Source organism: Bubalus kerabau, chromosome 9 (genome assembly GCF_029407905.1).
Source record: "Bubalus kerabau isolate K-KA32 ecotype Philippines breed swamp buffalo chromosome 9, PCC_UOA_SB_1v2, whole genome shotgun sequence".
Lineage (NCBI taxonomy): Eukaryota > Metazoa > Chordata > Mammalia > Artiodactyla > Bovidae > Bubalus > Bubalus kerabau.
This window is the reverse complement of record NC_073632.1, coordinates 102,723,828-102,747,239: the sequence shown is the minus strand read 5'-3', so window position 1 is coordinate 102,747,239 and position 23,412 is coordinate 102,723,828. Positions and strand designations below refer to the sequence as shown.

The 23,412-nt window shown below is 42.4% G+C and overlaps 1 protein-coding gene and 1 pseudogene across 3 annotated transcripts in view; one reads left to right on the top strand and one right to left on the bottom strand.

The window, feature by feature from the left end:
• Positions 1–23,412, bottom strand: part of SNX9 (sorting nexin 9) — an 89,027-nt gene that overhangs the window by 17,725 nt on the left and 47,890 nt on the right. For 2 of the 3 annotated variants that reach the window (XM_055536074.1, XM_055536076.1), the window contains exons 5-11: positions 21,702–21,794; positions 16,102–16,267; positions 14,027–14,174; positions 12,703–12,787; positions 10,577–10,702; positions 10,342–10,459; positions 3,869–3,999 (exon numbers count right to left, since the gene is read on the bottom strand). In XM_055536074.1, coding sequence (XP_055392049.1) covers positions 3,869–3,999; positions 10,342–10,459; positions 10,577–10,702; positions 12,703–12,787; positions 14,027–14,174; positions 16,102–16,267; positions 21,702–21,794 — 867 coding nt within the window. The remainder of the gene's footprint in view (positions 1–3,868; positions 4,000–10,341; positions 10,460–10,576; positions 10,703–12,702; positions 12,788–14,026; positions 14,175–16,101; positions 16,268–21,701; positions 21,795–23,412) is intronic. The other variant, XM_055536075.1, reaches the window with a different exon arrangement.
• Positions 5,914–6,504, top strand: LOC129619530 (stathmin-like; annotated as a pseudogene).

Genomic DNA, 23,412 nt, shown 5'->3' with positions numbered 1-23,412 from the left:
AACACACCCTGGGAGTCTGACAAAGCGCCTCAAAATTGTAGGTTGTTTTCTTGAAAAGATTAAAGCTTTTCTAAATATAAGATAGGAACCAATATTATAAACTATTCAAAAGTTATTACATGTTTTATATATATATACACACACACACAGAAAAGTGCCCAAAGCAAAAATATGCAGTACAACAAATTCTCATACAATGAATTCCTTCCAAGGGCAAGAGAGAGGAGAGAGCTGGACTTCCGGAAGCTCCCTTCTCGTCCCTTCCCCGTCACTACCCCTTCCCTCCCCTCCAGGGGTAACCATGACCCACCTACTCTTTTATGGTTTTCAGTTCCTCACGTCATACAGTTTCACCACCTAAATCCCTACACCATGGTTTTGCTACTTCTGTGAACTAGCTAAGAACCCAACACTTGGCATTCTTTTGTGTCTGGCCTTAGTTGCTCAACCTATGCTGAGAAGTTACATGCACACTGTTGTTACAGCTGGAGTTCACTCATTTCATGGCTATATAATATTCCTGTGACTGTTGCCCAGTTTATTTACCCCACTCTACTACGGGCAGCCATCAGCGGCCCTGGTGAGGATAAAGCTGCCGTGTACACATCTCCTGGTGCATGTGTGCATGCACTTCTGTAGGGATATAACCAGGGGTGGAGAGTTATTCAAGTAGATAATGCCAAACTGTTTTCCAAACTGGTCTCACCAGCTTTCACACCCACCAGCAGTGTGTGAGTTTCAGAAGCTCCTTCTCTCACCAAGAAGACACACAGTATCCTTGGTCTTTCTAATTTTAGCCTTCTGGTAAGTTTATTCACTGTGGTTTTAATTTGTATTTCTTATTACTCATAAGATGAAGTGCTTTTCTTTACACTCACTGATGATTCAGATATTATCTCTTTTGTGAGTTGTTGTTGTTCAGTCGCTCAGTTATGTCTAACTCTTTGTGACGCCATGGACTGCAGCACGCCAGGCGTCCCTGTCCATCACCAACTCCCAGAGCTTGCTCAAACTCATGTCCGTCAGGTGGGTGATACCATCCCACCATCTCATCCTATCCTTCCCTCTCCTCTTGTCCTCAATCTCTCCCAGCATCAGGGTCTTTTCCAATGAGTCGGCTCTTCACATCAGGTGGTCAAAGTATTGTAGTTTCAGCCTTAGCATCAGTCCTTCCAGTGAATATTCAGGGTTGCTTTTCTTTAGGATTGACTGGTTTGATCTCCTTGCTGTCCAAGGGACTCTCAGGAGTCTTCTCCATAGTTTGAAAGCATCAATTCTTCGGCGCCCTGTCTTTCCTATTGCCCAGTTCTCCCATCCATACATGACCACTGGAAAAACCACAGCTTTGACTAGACGGACCTTTGTAGGCAAAGTAATGTCTCTGCTTTTTAATATGCTTCCTAGGTTTGTCATAGCTTTTCTTCCAAGGAGCAAGCATCTTTTAATTTCATGGCTGCAGTCACCATCTGCAGTGATTTTGGAGCCCAAGAGTCTGTCACTGTTTCCACTGTTTCTCCATCTATTTGCCATAAAGTGATGAGACCAGATGCATCATCTAAGCCATGATCTTAGTTTTCTGAATGTTGAATTTTAAGCCAGCTTCGTGAGGGACATTACCAAATCTCCCATTTGTCTACTGGTTTATCTTTCTTATCAATTTGTATGGGTTTTCCCATATTCTAAAATCCAGCCCTTTCTTGGCTATACACGTTCATATCTTTGACTTGTTTTTCCTTTTTAATGACTTCTGTTAAACCAAAGTTCTTTTTTTTAGGGTAGTCAAACTTGTCAGTCTCTTCCTGTATGTGTCTTATTTCAGAAATCCTTCCCTACCCGAGGGGTATGAAGATTTTCTCCTGTGTTACCTTTTAGAAGCTTTATTGTGTTGTCTTTCACATTTAAACTTGTAAACCATCAGAAATAAATTTTTTTTAGATTCAATACAGTAGAAACTTTCAACTGGATAAAAGTAGAAAGAAAAATATTTTAATAAACCCCTATAGATCCAGCTTTAAAAATTATCAACTTTTCACCAAACTTGTTTTATCTGGTCTCCTCCATCCTACTTTTATTTCTTGTTTATTTTAATGGAAATCTCAAATATAATATCATTTCACATATAAATACTTTACTATGTATCTTTAACAGATAAGGGCCATGTCTTAAAAACATTACCAAAATACCAACATCAAACCTAACAAAATCAACAGCCTGTTGTGAGGCAGTGATCATGTTTATTTTTCCCAGAGACGCCATCCAACGGAGATGCCAGCCAACAGAGATGCCATCCAATGGAGCACCACTGATAGACAAGACTGCCCATCCCCGCCGTCCTCAGACCCATTCTTGTCATAAATCAAGGGCCCATTCTATTCTACTGATCTGCTTTTAAAATATTTTAGCTTTATAATGAGTCTCAAAATCCAGAAAAGTTTTCCTCCCATTTCATGTTCATTTTAAAGAGTATCTTGGCTATCCTTGGAGCTTAAATTTTCTATGGAGGACATCTTTTCAGTTCTTCAATTCATAAAACATAGTGCTGGAATACTTATTGAGGTCTTCTTTTTATTTCTCTCAGCAGTGTTTCATGGATTTTAACATATATTTACATTTTTCTGTAGGTTCTTTTGTGTTTTCTATGTCCAACCATCTATATGAGCTACTGTTGCCCAGAGAATCACAATTTTTAATAATTTTCTAGTTTTATACTGTCATTTAGCAGGTGAGAAAATTGTGGCCCAAAGAAATTAATGTTTCGGTCAAGGTCATGGAGGTAGTCAGAAGCAGAGCCTAGACTAAAACCAAGTGCCCTGGCTCCAAGTTCTTTCTTGTTGCTCTTGCATATATATATATATATATATAAAGTCTATAATTTGCATAAAGCACAACCTTTAGAAATGCTTCCTGTTTTCTTGTTTGTTTTGGGGTTTTTGGGCCATACCACGCAGATGATGGTATGTCAGTTCTCCAATAAGGAACTGAACCCGGGCCCCCGGCAGTAAGAGCGTGGCGTCTAACCAGTGAACCGCCAGGGAATTCTCTAGAAATGCTGCCTCAACAGAATCCTAGACGATCAAACAAGCCCTTGTTAAAGTCCTGTGCGCCAGCAGCATTAAGGCACCAACTTGGAGGGTTAAAAACTGTTAAAATAGTTTTAAAACTATAAAAACAGTTAAAAATAGTTTTTTTAACTGCTATATATTACATTTTGACATGTAAGCATTCACTCTGAAATGCAAAAAGACTACAAATATTTAAATGGAATGATCTCTAACCTATAAATTACACAAAGCATGACCAAACAAATGATTGCATACAATGGAAGACTAAGGTGATACACAGCTATTTCCAAAGCAGACAACAATAGTGAGATGACAAGCAGCCAACTTCTTCTTGATTTTCAAATGAGAACAGTGACTACGGACAGAATGACTGCCCACGGGGTAGAGGCAGACCTGGAGAGACAACACAGTTCTGGACAAACAAGGTGGCTTTGAGAAAGCAGCTTCACTTATGAATTTACTTTTCATTACACTATTTACACTGTAAGGTCAAGATATGATCCTAAGAAATCATTCACACTATTCCCCTAACTTCACGCTGAAAATATCCTACACAGCTCGGCGTCTATCCTATATTTAAGAGCATTGAGGAAAAAGCCCCGCATCCTATCACATCCCTCACCCCCGTCCTCACTGGGCCAAATGGTTCCCGGTTTGCAGAAAACCATTCTGACAAACTCCTTGCTCACATGCTGTGACTACTTTACTATTACTTAGAAATAGCCAACTAATCAACATGATTTAAATTCCTTGGTATGAATGTGACAATTCTCAATATCCTCTAAGATTATAATAAAATGTCCTACCTTCTCATCTCGGAAATTTAGAAACTGCTGGAAGACCTCACTCTCTGAGATTACCGGGTGACGGCACATCCTGGTCATCCAGGCCTGAAGTCGCTCCATGCGCATTTTGATAAACTCTTCTTCAAAGCGACCTGCAAGAGACATGCCAAGAGTGATGTGTGACTCTGCCTACGAGGAATCACTGTTACCCAGATGGAAAGGCTGTTCATATGGCTACTGGCAGAGAGTTACTCAGTAAAAGGTAAACCATGGTAATTTTTCAACAACCTAAAAACAAGCAACACAGTGGATGTTCAAAGGGCCAGAAGAAAGGTACTCCACAAATCCAAAAACAAATTTTATCTCAATATGAAAAACTTTCTCTTTCTTATAAACTAACATGCCAGTGCCTGTATGATCATATGAAGCCTTACAGGCAAGAAAGGGGTGATAATATGGAAATTAACAAGCAACTCTTATCAAGAAGGTGAAATTTCTATATTTATAAAAATGTATCTAAATACAATATAATCTCAGATATACAGAATTAATTTAAGTATTATGAAAAGTAACACAAACTAGTTTTTTTCCCTGTTTTGCTTTTTCAACTACTTAAATGAAAAATAGAAAATGCAATTTTTCCATGAATGCAATAATGAAAGCTGCTATCACAGAACTTAAGGCCATCATAAAACAAGAGCATAATGGGTGATATTTCTGTTTTAAAAGTAGAAAATCAAAAAAATAAATAAAATAAAAGTAGAAAATCAGTTTAACAAACCTTACAAACCAAACATCAAGTGAACACAGAATTTTTTTTTATAAGCCTAATAAAATCACTATCAGTTAAAAGGTTTCTGGAGATGGAAATTCTGGCTATAGGTGAGTTTGATAATAGCTAATCCTAGAAAGTGAAGAGGAACTAAAAAGCTTCTTGATAAAAGTGAAAGAGGAGAGTGAAAAAGCTGGCTTAAAGCTCAACATTCAGAAAACTAAGATCATGGCATCTGGTCCCATCACTTCATGGGAAAGAGATGGGGAGACAGTGTCAGACTTTATCTTTTTGGGCTCCAAAATCACTGCAGATGGTGATTGCAGCCATGAAATTAAGACGCTTACTCCTTGGAAGGAAAGTTATGACCAACCTAGATAGCATATTGAAAAGCAGAGACATTACTTTGCCAACAAAGGTCTGTCTAGTCAAGGCTATGGTTTTTCCTGTGGTCATGTATGGATGTGAGAGTTGGACTGTGAAGAAAGCTGAGTGCCGAAGAATTGATGCTTTTGAACTGTGGTGTTGGAGAAGACTCTTGAGAGTCCCTTGGACTGCAAGGAGATCCAACCAGTCCATTCTAAAGGAGATCAGTCCTGGGTGTTCTTTGGAAGGACTGATGCTAAAGCTGAAACTCCAGTACTTTGGCCACCTCATGCGAAGAGTTGACTCATTGGAAAAGACTCTGATGCTGGGAGGGATTGGGGGCAGGAGGAGAACGGGAGGACAGAGGATGAGACAGCTGGATGGCATCACCGAGTTGGTGATGGACAGGGAGGCCTGGCGTGCTGCGATTCATGGGGTCGCAAAGAGTCCGACACGACTGAGCAACTGAACTGAACTGAACTGAATCCTAGTCCTAAAAAGCAACTAGAAAGCCGAACAAAAGCCACAAAAACTAAGTGCTGTGGAAATCAACCAGAGGCACAGAGCCTGTGAGAAGTGTCTATGCTCCCAAACTGCTGACCTTTAGGCCAGAAGAGGGGATTCCGGGGTGCTCTGGCCTGGGACTGCGCCCCATCTCTGTACTCCATTCTACTTCCTTTACCACAGAATCCACCCCATGAAAGTCTTACATATTAATCTAGGAAAATATGTGCAGAATCTGTATGCTGAAACATATAAAACCCTACATGAAAATCAAATATGACATATGTAAGTTCTTGCACTGGAACACTACATAGTAAGATTTCAATCCTCAGAGGGTGGCCAGGCGGCTGGGACTGACTGAGCAGGGTTTTCCTTGCCAGTGAACCTTGTAGAGTAGCTGCCGGTCTCCTGTCTTCTCTTCACCATGGCTGCCTCTGATATCGAGGTGAAGGAACTAGAGAAGCGTGCCTCAGGCCAGGCTTTTGAGCTGATTCTCAGCCTTTGATCAAAAGAATCTGTCCCAGGATGTCCCCTTTCCCCTCCTAAGGAGAAGGATCTTTCCCTGGAGGAAATTCAGAAGAGATTAGAAGCTGCAGAAGAAAAATGCAAGTCCCATGAAGCTGAGGTCTTGAAGCAGCTCGCTGAGAAACAAGAGCACGAGAAAGAAGAGCTTCAGAAAGCAACAGAGGAGAACGACGTCAGGAAAATGGCGGAAGAGAGGCTGACCCTTAAGACGGAAGCCGGCGAAGAGAACCGGAAGCCGGCGCAGAGAACCGAGGGGCAAGCGGCTGCCAAACCCGAGTGTTTGCGAGAGGAGGACAAGCGCACTGCAGCAGTGCCGAAGAACAAAGGACCCAAGGATCCTGCACGGGAGACTGAAGCCGACTTCTCTGTTCTGAGAACTGGCTTCCTCCCCATCCCCTTCCTAAATATCCAAAGGCTCACTGGCCAGTGTCATTTTACTTTTGCCCTCCTGACAAATATTCTACAGGCTGATGTAGGACTGTATAGGTAGATCCAGATGGTATGATGTTGTTTTAGGGGCTAAAGGGGAAGAAACGAAAAGTGTTTTACTCTGAAGTGTTGAAGTCTTTCTACTGTAGCTGTTTCTGGTTGCGTCTTTCCTACTTGAGTACGCCTGGAGTGCTGGGCTAACGGCTAGCACGGGACTGGCTCCGTGAAAACATTTCTGTGAAACGGGCTTGTAGTGGCTTCTTTCAAATTGTTAGATGCTGAATATCTGCTCACTTTAAAATCCCAATTCCGTCCCGATCTTATGGACGCTACTTGAATGGTTAATAAAACTGCACAGTGCTGCTGGTGGCAGTGGGAAAAAAAAGATTTCAGTTGTCCCAAAACTGGTCTACAGAATTAATGCAATTCCAATAAAAACCCTAGCATGATTGTTTATAGGTATCTGACTATAAAAGAATCATGCTGATGCTTAAAATGTACATGGAAAGGCAAAAGAAAAAGAATAGCTAAAAACAATTTTGAAACAGAACCAAGCTGGAGGATTTATATACCTGACCTCATTTCTGTATTATAAGGCTACAATAATCAAGGTGGTGTGGTATTGGCAAAAGGACAGACATAAATCAATGGAACTGAAAAGAGTCCAGAAATAAACCTGCGCAAATATGCTTAATTGATTTTTTGACAAAAATGCAAAGGAAACTCAACAGAGAAAGGATACTCTCTTCAATAGTCCAAGAACCACTAGATGACCAGATTTATAACATAAACCTCCACCACCTCACACTTTATACAAACCTTAACTCAAAATAAACCCTAGACCTAGATGTTAAACTGAAGACTACAAAACTAGACCCCCCTCCTGTATATTAAAACACTTCAAATTCTGCACGTACTAGGAGCAGAGACTAATAAGTACTGCAGAACCTTGGACACTGTGCAGACGGTGACCCACCTCACGGACAGAAGACACCCTGGAAGTCAGCACAGACCTAAGGGCTATACTGATTTCCGTGTTATGAGCAAGTCAACTATACAAGAGTTTATAACCTACTCATTGGTTAGAATTAATTAAACAGTCATTCTTAGTTCTCCTAAAATTTTTTTCTGACACAATTGGTCTATTTACAAACTGTGACTTCAGATATTATCTTGTTCTTGTGAGGACAGGCTTATCAGGTTCCAGAGAATTAAGAAAAAGGAGAGAAGGGATTTCCATCTGCCCATTTCCTATGACCCTGACCTAGGTTTTCATGAAGTATGTTAATATACCAGTTTGACCCCCAGAAATAAAACCAGATTAATTCAATGTTATTCCGTAAAGAATAAAATCCATAAACAAATTAGAAAAATCTCAGCTCTAAGCTTTCCATGGACGGATTATCGAGTGCACAGAAACGTCATGACATCATCTACTTGGTATTCCTTTTTCTCCTCTCCAGGATTTAAGGGAAGGGCGTTCATACAATAATGATGCTGTGGGCATCTCGGGCACGACGCAAACAAGAGAAGGGGGAAACAGAGCGGCTCTGTGCCGCCTGGTTTCCTCGGCATGCGGCCCAGTCAGGGAATCAAAGCCCAACTTTCTTCGGACTGAGGGGCTGTTGCTTCTGTGCTTTTCTCTGACATCCCCTGGCTTCAGGCCTGACTTTTTTTTTTTTTTTTTAAAAAAAGAACCTTACTATGGGAGAACCATGACTCCATGATGCTTTAGGGTAGGCCATCGGTTATCTGATTCCAAATAAACAGTGTATTAAAACCGAAAAAAATAAGAGAAACCCCCACAAGTCTAAGATAGCTCATTAATCCATTTATTTCAACATCATGGAGAACATATTATGCTAACCAAGCTGATAAAGGAGAGTTTAAAATTCAAACTTGAAAATGTGGAGAAAGGCAGAACTCAAGTTTTCATGGAAAGAAATCTAAATTTTTAGAAAGAGAGCTATGATTAAAACAATATGGATGACAGAAAGGAGGGACAGTGAGGATACGCAGTGGGCGCAGGACTGGGGTGGGTGACACGTCTGAGTGGGAGGAAGCAGCCACGCACCCAACCTGCCACCTGGGCTCCTTGAGGGGCTGCCTGGGTGTCACCCCCAGGAGGGCAATGCAGGCCCACTCCTCCTTTCTGCTAGGACAATGTGAAAATTTTGAAAAGTTTCCCCCCCGCCAAATCAAAATTTAAAAAATTTCTTAAAAACGGTTTCATCTCTTCAAACATTTCGGAGATGCATACACACTGCACAAAGCAAAGCACAAAGCCACGCTTAAGAAGAATAACTCCCTTACCCTGCGTCACCGGTTCTGAGGATTAGTCCTCATCGCACGGTGTGAGCTCTGGAATCACATCACATCCCTTCTCAGCACTTCTGAGCAGCACCTGTGCATGTCTGAGCTGAGAGCACCCGTGCGTGAGGGGCCAGGGCACACGTGACGCCTGGCACATCAGGACCAACCTCCCTGCAGGCTGGGCCACCTGAGTGGGCCCTGCCCAGGCTGGGGCAGCCCCCAGCCCCTCTCTCGTCTCTTTATCTCACTCCTGCTGAGTGAGGACCGAATCCTCTCCAGCCCCCCAGACCTCTCGGGCCCGGCTCCCCCTCCACGCTCCTCATGGGCCCAGTTGAGCCTGTCCGTTCCTCCTGCACCGTTCCAGCTCCCAGCTTTCAAGTCTTACTCTCATCTTTGATCCTTCTCTCTCTGTTTAAGAGCTTCATGTATTGCAATATTTTGTAACTAGACATGGAGACTCTAATCTCTACATGAAGTTCAGCTTCTTTACAAACTTTTATTCCAAGACAAACACACTGACTCCTAAGTACTAACATTCCAGTTTATAGATTAGGCGAAAGGGTTAAAAAAAAAATCACTGATCATTCTCAAAACAGACATAGGAAAAACACTCTCTGACTGCACATTTATGAGGAGCTCTGGTAGCACTGTGGATTATTTACTAGGAGATTACTTGGGGGTGGGGGTGGGAATGACATGTAAATAAATTAAGAAAAGGGACAGGGTGATTATTAATGATAAATAAAAATATTTAAATATTAGTAGTCACCAAAATAACTGAGTAGAGAACTTGGTAACTTCCTACATTAACACTTAGAAGCTCTGTGGCATCTACATCTGGTGTTTACAGACTTGTGATGAAAATGACAGGGGCTTCCCAGGTAGCGTGGTGTTAAAAGAACCCGTCTGCCAATGCAGGCGATGCAACAGACATGGGTTTGATCCCTGGATTGGGAAGATCCCCTGGAGGAGGAAATGGTAATCTGCTCCAGTATTATTGCCTGGGAAACCCCATGGACAGAGGAGTCTGGCAGGCTACAGTCCACGGGGTTCCAAAGAGTCCGACAGGACTGAGCACAGCACCGTCAATGAAAATGACAGCTGGGGTATGTAATGTGTTTACATTATTTGGGTCATACATTTTAATTTCTACCTTAGACTATTAGAAGTATTCTGTTTTTCTAATTAGAATTATACCTGTTTTTCCCAGGTGTCATTTTTCACATATAAAAAAGGCATATATTTCTCTCATAGGAAAGGGTGAGCAATAAAGACACAGGGACTGGAAAAGGTGTAGCAGCAAAGACACAGTGACTTTGTCAGGATTCAAGATACACATGTGCGTAGGGACTCTTGACAGAAAAATTTATGAAACCTTTTTGTTAGGTGTTTAGGCAATTTCCAAATATGTGAACTACGTGTGTGTGTATCTATATATGTATTTATGGCTGCAGTTAGCTGCTGTTTCCAGCTCCCGCATCTCACTCCACTAGAGGATGGAAAGTGCCATTTCTGATTTTCGTTAGAATACTCTCACTGGAGTCTTTTCACTTGTTGTCTTGAGTTCTGTCACACACACACTCACCTGTGACTTGCTTATCAGGAAGAGATGGGATTGGAATGGCTGACCCAAACTTAACCAGCAGACGCTCATATAACCAGTCAAAGTGTTTATACCTGTGGTTTACTGATCGATTAGTGTTCTGCAAGAGAAGGAAAGAGAAAAAAAGTTACCAATATCAACTACAGAAAATGAAGAAAAAAGCAAGCCGTTCCTAGTGATGTAAGCACGGTTCTGTTTCGATAACTTAGATACTTACGGTAGGGGTTAACTGATACTCAATGTAGCTCTTCAAACCATACATTTTGGAGCCTTTCCTGGGATCTGCTACCACACAGTCAAACGTAGAGGAAGGGTAAACCCACATCGGGCCATAATCTCCAACCTACACATTGCAGGGAGAGGTGGAAAATCAGTTAACACAATTGATATAAATCATCAAGTGATTCTTTTTAGGGCTGAAGTCCTTAGAAGAGTCATTCTTGCTCTTCTTTGAGAAATTATCTACATAAATGCTCTCTGTTCTTACTAAGGTTCTATTTGAAAAACACTTAATCGAGAGGCACTTCTGCTCCCGTGTGGGCATCTTAGGCCACAGAGAGGGGCCGAGCTTCCTTTCCTCGAGAGGATGCTGGGCAGGACACAATCTCTCTCCAGTCCAGCTGTCCCAGTTTTATGTAATGAAGGGCTAGCTTTTAAAAATTTCAAATCTACTGCAGACTAATAGCTCTGTGAAAAATAAAACGACACACTTGGCTGTCTCAGCAATGCCAAACTGCCATCAAACTCCCTCAACACTTACTCTCATCTTCTGTATGCCCTAATTCTTTTCCAAGGTGAGAGGAGGAAAAAGCGAGGTGAGGTATGAAAGTTCAGAGGCTACTAGGACAGGACGGTGACTGGGACCTAGAGAGCTTTAATAAGGGACTAAAGGTCTCTGACAACAAGTGCTTAATATTATGATTCTCCAAGAGGGACCCAGGTCCAGAAAACCCTCCTGAAGCTGCAGGGCAGGAACCTTTGAGAGGAGCTTTGGGGAACTTCCCTCAGTGACGGGGCCCAAGAGAGGAGACTCTGACCAACCAGGGCCCAACATCCATGAGGTCATTACTTTACTAGTGGGTAGGGATGCTACACCTTGAAACCAAAGGACCAGGTCTCTCCTTTTTCTTGGTTTTCTGAAGCCTCTATGGCTTTCCTCACGTCCTTTTCCACACAAGAAGCCCACACAGGCAGGCCTGCCTAAAATATGTGGGACAACTCAAATGCCGGGGTCCTTTGGCCCTGTTCCAACACTCTCACGCTTATGACAAAGTCCCATGCTTACGAGAATCTGAGGGGCAGGGGGGCCATGGGCTCTTGATTCTGTGGAATTTTTAAATTTAATAAAAAGAACAGGATACATGTTCAGTATTTACAAAAACATCTGAAGAAAAAAAAAATCTTTAACCTAACCATTCAGAAGATAATCACTCCAAGTTTGCATTCAGGGAAGAAGGATTAAAGGGCTCTTGTCACAGCCCTTCTCTCTGGAGTTTTCCAGGATTTCAAGCATTCCAAAGAAGTAGGAACAGGTAATATAAAAAATAGTGTCATTCTTGCAATATTATTGAGTCTCCTAGGATCCAAAGATTATAGAATAAGACTAAATTATTTCCTCCTTAGTTGAGTCCATGGTGATTACATTCAAGGCCCCTTGTCCTCCTGCCCTATTCGCAACTTACAGTTACATGACTAAATCAACAGAGTCAGAAGATAGCTACAGTTCTTTTCTAAAATTTTATCTGGACATATACAGCTAGGTAACACTTAGAAAATCTATCCACAGTCAACATGTGGGTGAAACCACAGAGCCTGTGTCATCTTATGAGCAAGCCTTTCAAAGACGGATATTCTGAACGGTGTCACTAACTGCCAGCTTTCATTTGCTAGCTCCTTACCATGAACTGGACAATTGATTTAATGAGAGAAAACTATTACCAACACAGAGGAAAAGGGAACTTATTCTGATAACATGCATGTACTCTGCCAAGGTAGAAACCTAAATATCTGAATTGAGTTTATTATCTAAATATGTTTGGCTAGTAGAAAAACAGCATGTAAAAGGTAACTTCAAGATACTTCAGAAAAAGAAATATTATACAAAACACATATATACTATGGGTATTTGTTCAATTACTGGTAGTTTGAAAAGGTAAAAATAAAGAATGCCTAGACAGTAATGGGCATTAATTTATGCTATTTTTTTATACTTTTAGTATACTATCAGTTACTTACCTGGAGCATTAAATGTGTTTAAGAATACTTTCTAAATGACTAATAACCTTCTTTAAGATACTATGCAAGAGCTTAATTAGAAACAAAGCAAAAAATAAATAAACTTACAATGATCGGAATTTTCTCTTTGGGTTTTGCCAGTTGCTTGGCCAACAAATACTGTTCCATCCCAGGTTTTGCAAATCCAGGAAATCTAATCATGAGGACAAACGTTCGTGAGTCTTACCCTTTTCCTTGTAAGAATTCTATAGCTCTCATCCACATTTACTTAATACAACAGTTTGAACTTGTTCTGTCTTTCAGATGTACTGGAACTAGGAAACTAAGGTAAATGAAACCTGACGTAATCAGATTGTTCAACAGCCAATTAGTCATTTAATTAAACTTTATCTGGTAAGAGGACAGTTTGACTCCAGAAGGTGTGGTATTTATGGGTGCTCTGAGACACTCTATTACCACACGGAGACCGAAGGGCAGACTAGAGACTGTCTCCCAGGTACAGAGGCAGACAGAAAGTACTGAGCGGATCGGTATAGATGGCTCCATGGAGCGAAGGCCACACGCTAGCATCTTACATCCCAATTAAAGCACTTGTGCACATTCTCCCTCAGGAGGCCACCATTACCCTGAAGAAACTGCCACTGTTCATAAGGACTTGTGCCATTTTCTTCGGAAATTGTCTTTGGAACCTGTCTTCTTAGAGACTTCAAACATAATAAACTTGGCTATTTCCAGAAATCAAATCTACACCCAAAGCAAAGTTCTAAAATGGAAGAAAAGGTGGAATCAATATATACCCACCCAAAGCGCAACTTCTAAAGAAGACAAGATTGAGTTTTAGAATTTTTTTTTTTTAAATAAACAGGGTAAAAATGTTCAGAAAGCAAAACACCTAAAATAGGAAAAGAAATCTTATTTCTACAAAAACCAGCCATATTACGTCTGATTTCAATCCTAAAGCAAGCTAAAGGCCAATGTGACGCTCACAGGGGCCCATATCGTTTCCTTCACCTCCCTGGGCTTCAGTTTCTCCGAGAGTAAAAGAGATCATATGTACCACAAAGGGGTGTGAGAGCACCATGAGAGAAAACACACAAACTGCTCTGCACAAAGCCTGGTCATGGTAATAGATCAATACGCGGTAAAACATTTAAAAGAAAGTTATCATTATTATTTTTAGCTTTCCTGTGACATCAACAATGAAACAATGTCATGAGTTGATAAAGGTAAAAAAGAGTATTTGGCAGATTATTAAATGGAACATATATTTCACTTAAAAAAAAAAAAAGCTTTCAAGCTAAGAGCCAAATAAAAAAAATAGACACGATCAAATCACGCCCCAAACTTTGTGATCACTGGAAAGAGAAACAGCCTCTCTGTCTCATCACAGCCTCTCATACGGGAGCCCCATTCCCCCAGCTCTTACACCTACTTGTTAAGTGGCAGCTTCATGGAAGAGCTGCTGGCCCGGCTGTTTCCTCGCTGAGCACCTCCTGCTTCTGCCGACTCTGGATCCTTGAAGTAGGGAGATGACTTGGGCTCATCCCAGTCTTCGTCCCAGTCATCGTCATCACCAGTTGCTGGAGGTGAGAACAGAAGATTTTCGGTAAAGAGAGACCAAATAAAGACGGGATGACTTAATCTTCTGGTAACAGCTACCAACTGGCTTAACCAGTTTTTTAAAGAAGAAGAAAAGGGTACATGGTCAGGATTACAATAAAGATGTGAAGAATACAGGCTCTGTTGTTACGCTTGTGAGTTACAGTTTTGAGTCTTGAGGATTCTGCCTTTTGGCACAAAAGACAAGTCAGAAACAACTTAAAGAGGGCTGTTGGCCCAAGTAACTTCAGATAAATGTCAACGATAAAAACACTCTGGAGGGCCTTCCCTGGTGGTCCAGTGGTTAAGACTCCATGCTTCCAATGCAGGGGGCTCAGGTGCAATCCCTGGTCAGGGAACAAAGACCCCACATGCCATGCAGTGCGGCCAAAAGATGCCAAGCAAACCCTCGTTGGTGCACAGGTAAGGTCTGCTAGAGGCCTGGCTGTGCTGTCCTGCTCTTAGTCATGTCTGGCTCTCTGCAACCCCATGGACTGTAGCCCGCCAGGCTCCTCTGTCCATGGAATTCTCCAGCCAAGAATACTGGGGTAGGTAGCCCTTCCATTCTCCAGGGGATCTTCCCAACCCAGGGATCTAATCCATGTTTCCTGTGTTTCCTGCATTGGCAGGTGGACTCTTTACCCCTGGGCCACTTACACATTGATAAACCTAGCTTTATAAACTTGCAAATAAACAGGTCAAATACCCTTTAAGCCAAGAGACTGGGGAGGACAAAAGGGTGACAGATCTTTGAAAAGGAATTGCGTAACGAGTAATAACGCAGGCCAGAGAAGGACGAGGCGGTGGAGGAGAAGGGACAAGTCATGACTAAACCAGCGTTGGGAGCCTAACATTCTAGTGATCCTCTCCGTGTCAGATGGGGTGCTGCCAGCTTTCCTCCCGCCCACCCGCCCTCTGCCACTGTTCTCTGCCTCCGTCTCCCACCTCTGAAGGCCCAAGGTGTCCCTTCAGCATTAGGCAGGAAAGTGCCCTGGGGTCTCCTCCCTGAGAGTGGCACCACGATAAGCCCAGAGACAAATGTCAAAAGGAAAAAGAAAAGACTAGAAGGTATCAGAAAGATCTGGGCCAGGATTCCAGCAATACCACGTCACTGCAGAAGTGATGTCAGCAGTCTGGTCTGAACCCAACCCCCGACTCCTGGGCCAGGTGGGAGCCAGAGAGCAGCACCTGCGCCCTTCAAGGCTCCCGACCCACGCCCCCTGCCATTCAGCACACTCAGTTCTGGGCATAATGAGCTCAGACAGGGGTCATTACAAAACAATGGGTGGGTCTCTTAATTTCAGAACAGACATAAATAACCTTTCTTAATTCCTTAACTGTTTCTCCTTTTAGAAAATCTTCCTTTGCCTCAGTGTTTCCATTAAGCACCGGGGAGTCAAACAGGGAGTTCAGGAAATGATAGAACAGCTAAGTCAGAGGTCATAAACTGGCAGGTGATAAACCACAGTCAATCCATGTGCATATTTTTTTTTCGTCCAAGATTTAAAAACAAATGTGTGTTAATAGCGAGGATTTTAAAGTGGGAAGTTGACAAAAAAATCGAGATTTCCAGCCTCTCTGGAGGAACACCAGCTCAGTCCTCCTGTGGCGTATCAACCTGCTGCCCACTTCCGTCCTCTGGCAGCCCCAAAGGGTCGCTCTCTTGCTTCACTTTATGAACCTGGTCCCTGCAAGCGTTTGCATGCTGACAAGGTTCTCCTTGACAGGGAGCTGAGAGTGGACTAAAGAGTATAATTACCTCATTCAGATTCAGAAGAGTCAGTTTGCCATTACTGAGTGAGACCACAGTTCCCGTGATTAAACCCCTTCGACCGGGATGCCCTCTAAGGGTGCCCCTCCCCCTCACCTGGTCCTGGGATGCCCTCTAAGGGTGGCCCCCCACCTCACCTGGTCCTTGGTAGGCCTGGGGATGGCCAAAGGCCGAGTCCCAGTTGTTGGCAGCGCTTCTCTGGGCTGCGGCCCCCTCCGGCTTGGCTCCCCAGCCGTCCGAGCTTTCCCAGTTTGCAGGTTTGGAAGCATTCCAGGCTGACCAGGGGTCACTGCCACTGCTGACCTGTTGTTAGAGGTAAAAAAAGGAGAGGATATTTGTGACTTCTAGAAAGTCCTACTCAATTCAGTAGGAAGCAACTGAATAGGGGTGCTGAAAAAAACTGATAGAAATGTAAAATAATTTAAAAAATAACATTTTAGAAACATGTAGGCAAGCACAAAAAGCAGCATCAATCGAATTTTACTGCTAGCAATTTGCCGTGTTTGCTCAGGAACTTTACAACTGTTAACAGAGAAACTCTCTTTTTTCCCTTTCCCCCAAGTAACGGCTTTTCTGAACCTGCTCTCTCGTTCTCATGCATGTTCTGACACTCCCACTGTGTAATAGAATATGTGACATATTCATAAATAACAACTATTTTCTATTTTCAAAGCTGACCTGAACAACACTGTGCCGTCTGTATCTCTTTGCATGCTTTTTTCCCCCACTTAATATGTTTTTGAGCTTATATATGCTAATAATATGCTTTATTGACCTTAACCACTTGATAGTAATCAGTTGTATTTTTAACTGTTTTAATTTTTATTTCAAAAGTTATTATGTTCCCAGTTTAAAAAAAAAATCAAGAGAATAAAAGGATATGAAATATAAAAGCATTCCTACCACCTTAAGATGCCAGGCATTCTCTCAGAGACGACGACTCCTAACAAAGTCCTTTGTACATACTTACTCACACATGCCATGCAGTGAGATTCTTTTTGCTTTAAACACGTTCTAAGTGAGCCCCAATTACACTTTCTGCTCTGCACTTCTCTCTTGTTTTTCCATAGCCTGAAACATTCTCCTAGGTATTAATACACAGCACGTGGACGATGACATTCTTTTACGTGACTCCACAGAATTCCTTTGTATTTGTTTCCCATCATCTAAACAGCATGTGCTGATGCTCACTTAACTTGTTTGCAGTGTTTTGCTACTGCTAATAACGCTGCAGTGTACATCCTTATACATCTTTCCTCACATATCCAATAGATCTATGTGAAATTCCCGGAAGAAAATTACTGGGTAATGAAAGTGTGCATTTATTAATAAAATTGATAAGATTTTGTCAAACTGCTTTAGAAAGAGATCATATAGTCACTTCCCTACACTCCTACTACATGCCAAGGGGTGGCGTCTTGCATAAAATGGGGCTATCATGCCAAGTTATTTTAAAAATATTTTCTACCATTATTCTTTTGCATAATTTTATAGTTCATTAATGTTATAAATAAAATTTTCGAATGGGCAATACATGGCACCGTATTTCAAGGAATACTGCAGTAAGAGGAACCAGAGGCAACCAGTGTTTTTTTGTTGTTTCCTTGATTTTTAAAATAATTTATTTACTTTTAATTGAAGGATAATTGCTTTACAACATTGTGTTGGCTTCTGCCACACATCAACATGAGTCAGCCATAGGTATACACATGTCCCCTCCCTCTTGAACCTCCTTCCCCACCTCTCTAGGTTGTCCCAGAGCCCCAGTTTGAGCTCTGAGTCATACAATAAATTCCCACTGGTGATCTATTTTACATATGGTAGTTTCCATGCTACTCTCTGCTTCTTTCCCACCCCCTCCTTCCCCCATTAAGTCCACAAATCTGTTCTCTATGTCTGTGTCTCCACTGGTGCCCTGCAAATTGGATCATCAGTACCATTTTTCTAGAGTCCGTACATATGCATTAGTATACGACATTTGTTTTTCTCTGACTTATTTCACTCTGTATAATGGGCTCTAGGTTCATCCTAGATTTTTAAATTTTAAACCTTCAACCTGTATGGAATTGACTTCGGTATAAGAAATAATATAGGAATCCAGCTTAATTTTTTTCCTGTAGCCATCTGTTGCCCTAACATCATTTAATGAATAATCCATTGTCTCCCCACTGATTTGAAATTTACCTTTACCATACCCTGGACTTGGGACTATTTCTGGGACTCTTTCCTATAATCTATTCCTCTAATACCAAACTACTTTGGAGCCCACTAGACAGAATGCCATATGGTAAAGTTTGTACTTTACCATAACATCTTTTATTATTTTTACAGTGAACTTCAGCATCTGTTTTTAAAACTAAAACAACCTTCAGTTTTAGGATTAGTATGTCAGTGGTAAAGACTCCACCCATCAATGCAGGAGATGCAGGTTTGATCCCTGGGTCAGGAAGATCCCCTGGAGAAGGAAATGGCAACCCACTCCAGTATTCTTGCCTGGAGAATCCCATGGACAGAGGAGCCTGGTGGGCTATAGTCTGTGGGGCTGCAAAAATGTTGGACACGACTTTGTGACTAAACAATAACAACAACAACAACGTGTAAAGTTTAAAAAATGTGATTTCATTTGAACCTTAAATTTGTAGATAAATTTAGGGAAAACAAATAGTGCCTTAAAATTTTTTTTTCAACGCTAAAATCTATTAATTCAATGACATGGAATAGCAGTCTTCCTTCTCACATAAACAAAACAAAATGAAACAAACCTGATATTAGAGAGAGAGAGAATTACCCAAATGGCCTCATATGCCTCTCTAATGTTTTAGAATGCCACCGTGGTTGGGTTTTTTCTCACTCTTCACCAATTGACATATGGGGGGATAATGCCAGCCACCTAACCAGAAGCGTCAACAACAGAGCACACGTTTTACAAAGGAAATGTGACTGCATTCTAATATCTCTTGTACCTTCAAGAAAAAAGATGACGTTACTAATGATTTTGCTCAATGTCAAATATTAACAGAAGAAAGACATTTCATCCATATGACTGTCAATTTCTCAAATACACGGCTGACAAGGAGCTCCTCTCAAGCCACTCTAGTGGATTCTGGAAAAGAAGGCTGTTGTGCTGAGAGCTGGCCAGTCACACCGCAGTTAGGAGAATCCCTTCCTCCACAGCTTTCTTCAGGGGTGGGGGTAGGGGAACAGATACTCTGTGCTCTCCAGAATCTAAACCAGGAGGTTTTGTTTTCACAATAAAAACTTCAAAAGGTATGCCAATTCTGGATGGTAACATGACAGTAAGTACAGATATTCGTCTGGCATTTCTAGAAACCACCAAGGAAAAGGAACAGAGAGCTGCAATCTAGAACAACACACAAGTGAAAGTCCAGCCCCACTAGAGAGCAAGACTGTTGGCAAACCGGCAGAGAGAGGCGTCCTAGCAACACGGAGGAACAAATGGGACATGAAATTCACAGCAAGTATCCTAAAAAACTGAAACACATAACATGATACTCTGAAAAACTACTTCGTTAATAAATTGTTTATATATAATCAGTGCATCATGACTGGGTCGTGTGCAGGATCTTGTTCTCTACCTAGGTGAGGAAATCCTTGTTGGCAAATCACTGTTTGCTTTTGTCCCACGCCCACCCCCTCTCCTGCCCCAACCCCAAACCCCCCTCACCCCCGGGAATATTCCTTCTATTTTGTTTCAGCTTGACTTGTGCTGATAAATCTTTCAAACCTGACCAACTAGAAATCTCCCCAGGTTCTATCCCTAGGGCCCCTCCTCTAATAGCAGTACTGAAAAACCAGCTCCCAAAGCCAGGGTCTGCCTGCCCCTGAACCCGCCTCCCTGTACTTTGGCCTCTGGCTCCTCCGCTCTCCACTCACAGTAACCCTGCTGTCCCGACTGCAGGCACCTGGTCACACGACCGTCCAAGCTTCTCCTCTGCTTTCTGCCAGCTCTCCTTCCTCTTTCTACCCAGCGAGGTTTTCATCCTCTTCTTTTCCCTCCCTTTATGGTAACAACTGCCCCCCCCGCCCATGACCAACTCAACTGCATTATTTCAAAACCTTTCACTAGACCTCACTGACCACAGGATGGATTCTAAGCTCATCAGTCCACTGATCAAAATCCTACCTTTTCCTTCCATGACGTCCCCATCCTCACTAGTCGCCACTGATCCTCACTCTACGCGTCAACCTGCAGTTTCCCAGACTTTCCCACATCCTTCCCTTTGTTCACGCTCTACTCTCCATCTGTGCACCAAGCCTGCAGGAAAGCTGTGCATCTCACAAATACATGTAAAGGGGGGGCAAGGATGAGCACACTGGCCCACTGGTTCAATTTTAAATCCCCTTATGAAATTGTGCAGGAGACTCAGGTTCGATCCTGGGTTGGAAAGATCCCTGGAGAAGGGAAAGGCTACCTACTCTAGTAGTATTCTGGCCTGGAGAATTCCATGGACTGTACAGTCCATGGGGTCACAAAGAGCTGGGACAGGACTGAGCCACTTTCACTTTACTTGATGAAACTGTAGCAATTTGACTCAAGTAAACAGCCCACAGGCTGAATGTTAAATCCCTTTATGAAACTGTAGCAATTAGACTCAAGTAAACTTCTCCTGGGCGAAGTGGTTAAGAATTTAAGCTCTAGAGCTGTCTATCTGGGTTTGAATCCCAGCTTTACCGCTTACTAGCTGTATGAACTTGGCCATTTACTCCATCTCTCTTAGTTTCCATACTTACTGAATAGATATAACAGCATTAACTTCCTCACAGGACTTTTGTAAGGATTAAAAGACATAATGCATATAAAACATCTCACAGAGTATTTATCTAGCACACAGCACAAACTCCGCAGAGGTCATCTTACTACATGGGGGCCCATTTAGAATATAGAGAAAAGCCTGATGACTGGTGATCTTTGAGTGAATCCCCATTAGTTTACACTTTAGAGGAAAAGACCATCAATTATATTTTCAAAACAATGCCAGATCACATTAATAGAGAAACTTTTATTTAAATAGGTGATTATAGGCACTTAAAATACTTTCTATTCTAGCCAAAGATTTGTTTCCTTCAGATACATATAAGAAAGAGAAAGAAGACAGAAATGTTTTGCCATAAAGTTCAAAAGCAAGTCTTGATTCTTGGGGGTTTTGGCACATTTTCTGTGTGCTGAATGCTGAGATCTTGCTTTTCCTCAAAGCCTAACCCCAGCTGCAATGAACTGGGCTATAGAACAAGTGGTTTAATGATCCTTTGGCCCCTGACTTCTTTGCTGTCAGTTCCAAGAACCCCTTCCGTCCCTCACCTGCAGACACCTGGCGGCACGATAATGCACTCTGCTCCTCCGCTAAGGTGTTGAGGGGCCTCTCCTTTCCTTTGCTCCCAGGCCTTCCCTCTCTCTCCTTTCTACTGAGTCATCATTCTCTTCCGGGCTGGCCCCCCTTACAGCATCAAAAACATCCAGACTGTCAACTCCATGGTTAAAAATCCTTCATTAGACTTCACTGTCCCTGGAATGAATTCATCAATCAAGTCTCATTGAAAGTCTTAGCTGAAAGGTCTCCAAGGTATAAATCCCAATTACCCTTTCAGTTCCTATAAGTCCCACTTTCTATGTTGTCATGTTTCCAAGAAGACCTTTATTTAGTTAGCTACTTTACCGGAAACAACACCTTGCTTGGGGGAAAAGGATTAGTTCTAAGGGTTTCAAATTGAATTTTACCTTATTTATGGAAGGAGAAGGAGAAGGAGAAGATGAAGAAGGTGGTGATTGGCTGAGACTTTCAAGACAACCAATCTGAGCCAAAATATCCACCTTAAAATAAAAAAAGGTGCTCAGTAAATGAAGGGTGGGGGAAAAAAAAGAGTATACCGAAGCTAAAAACAGCAAATGCATAGCAGGGCTAAGTTCAGCAGAAAATTCCAGCATGCCACTCATGCACAAACATTACACGCAGAAACCAAAGCCCCTAGTGCATAGTAGTGGGTTATCCTCCGTGCATTAATATATGTTCTAAAGACTGTTGTCACAACACGGTATCACTGAAGTACTAAAAGTAATTATACGCAGCACAGAAGGAGTGGAACAAATATCATGCGAGTCATACAGTCACAGAGAAAGAACTCCAGAGGAAAAACAATGCCAAGCTTTAAAAAACGTCAGGATGTTGAACTAGTGCTTTCAAAGCTACCAGATGTGAGATGAGCAAAGCTTCCTGGAACCTGAAAGCCCCAAAGAACCTACCCAGGACTGGCTAAGAGCACAGAACAGCCCGCGAGGCCGTGAGCTCTGCAAGCTCCTGAGCCGCTGGCCACCTTGGTGTGCAGAGTTGACTAGAGAAGAGATAACCGATACGCTCCCCGGAGCTAGGCAGTGGCCAAGTCAGCATCGCTGAGGGGGACCACCTTGGAGCCCAGCTTGCAGGCTTTGAATCCCAGCTCCACAACCATCTAGTAGGGAAGTTATGACTGTTGACATCTGTATGGTGTTCGAGAACGCACTTTCCAGGTATAACGTCCTTCTGAAGAAAGTGGTGGTATGATTTCCATTTTGTAAATGTAAGTAAATTTGGTTTTGGAAATCAACTAATAATATAAGAAGACAATCATGATGGAGTAACTGGGATCCAGTTTATGCTTCCACTTAAAACTAAAAGAGACGTTATATATGAAGCTGTCTTCAAATCACTGGCCAACAGGCAACAGGGGACCTGACACCTACCTAGAGACTTTCCAGGCCTCAGGTCAGGGACGGGGGATCCACACAAAGACCACTGGTCTCTGTGAACTGAGGAGACAGACCTGGGAGTCTGGGGCAGAGCGGTGAGGAGGAGAGAGCGGCACAGAGGCCCCAGAGACTGGATGAAGAGGTGGGGATGGGATCCCAGGTCTTAGTCTGCGTACCGATCAGCACACACATACGAGGAAGCGGCCACATGAAGGGTTAAGTATCAACCTCTTGGCAGGGCGGATCTCACCAGCCAGCACGGAAAACCTCAGGATTCGGGTGTGATATCAGGTACAAAGGCTTTTGCCTCAGAGAGAGAGGCAAAAATATCCCTAGGCTGATTGCTCTGGCCCCACCCTAAGAAGCTTACACTGGACGAATTAAACTGTTTCCTAAGTAACTTTCTTTTTACAACAACAACAACAACAAAAACCCCACTAGTCTGCAACCACTGGCTACAAAAATAATAGGATCTGGTTTTGTTATATTTTGCTACTTAGCTGTACTTTGCTTCTTAGACTACATCCTTGGGCCACCAGGACGAATAAGAATCAAACTCTTACTTCTGACAACAGGCATCAGTGAATGTGGGCAAGGGTCTGTTTAGAAAACCACAGCAAGACTGACTTGACTCACTGGTTTCCCAGGATGTTCTTCTGGATTCAGAGGAAATCAGGTCTTTTGGTTCAACTGGTTTTCCTGTTCT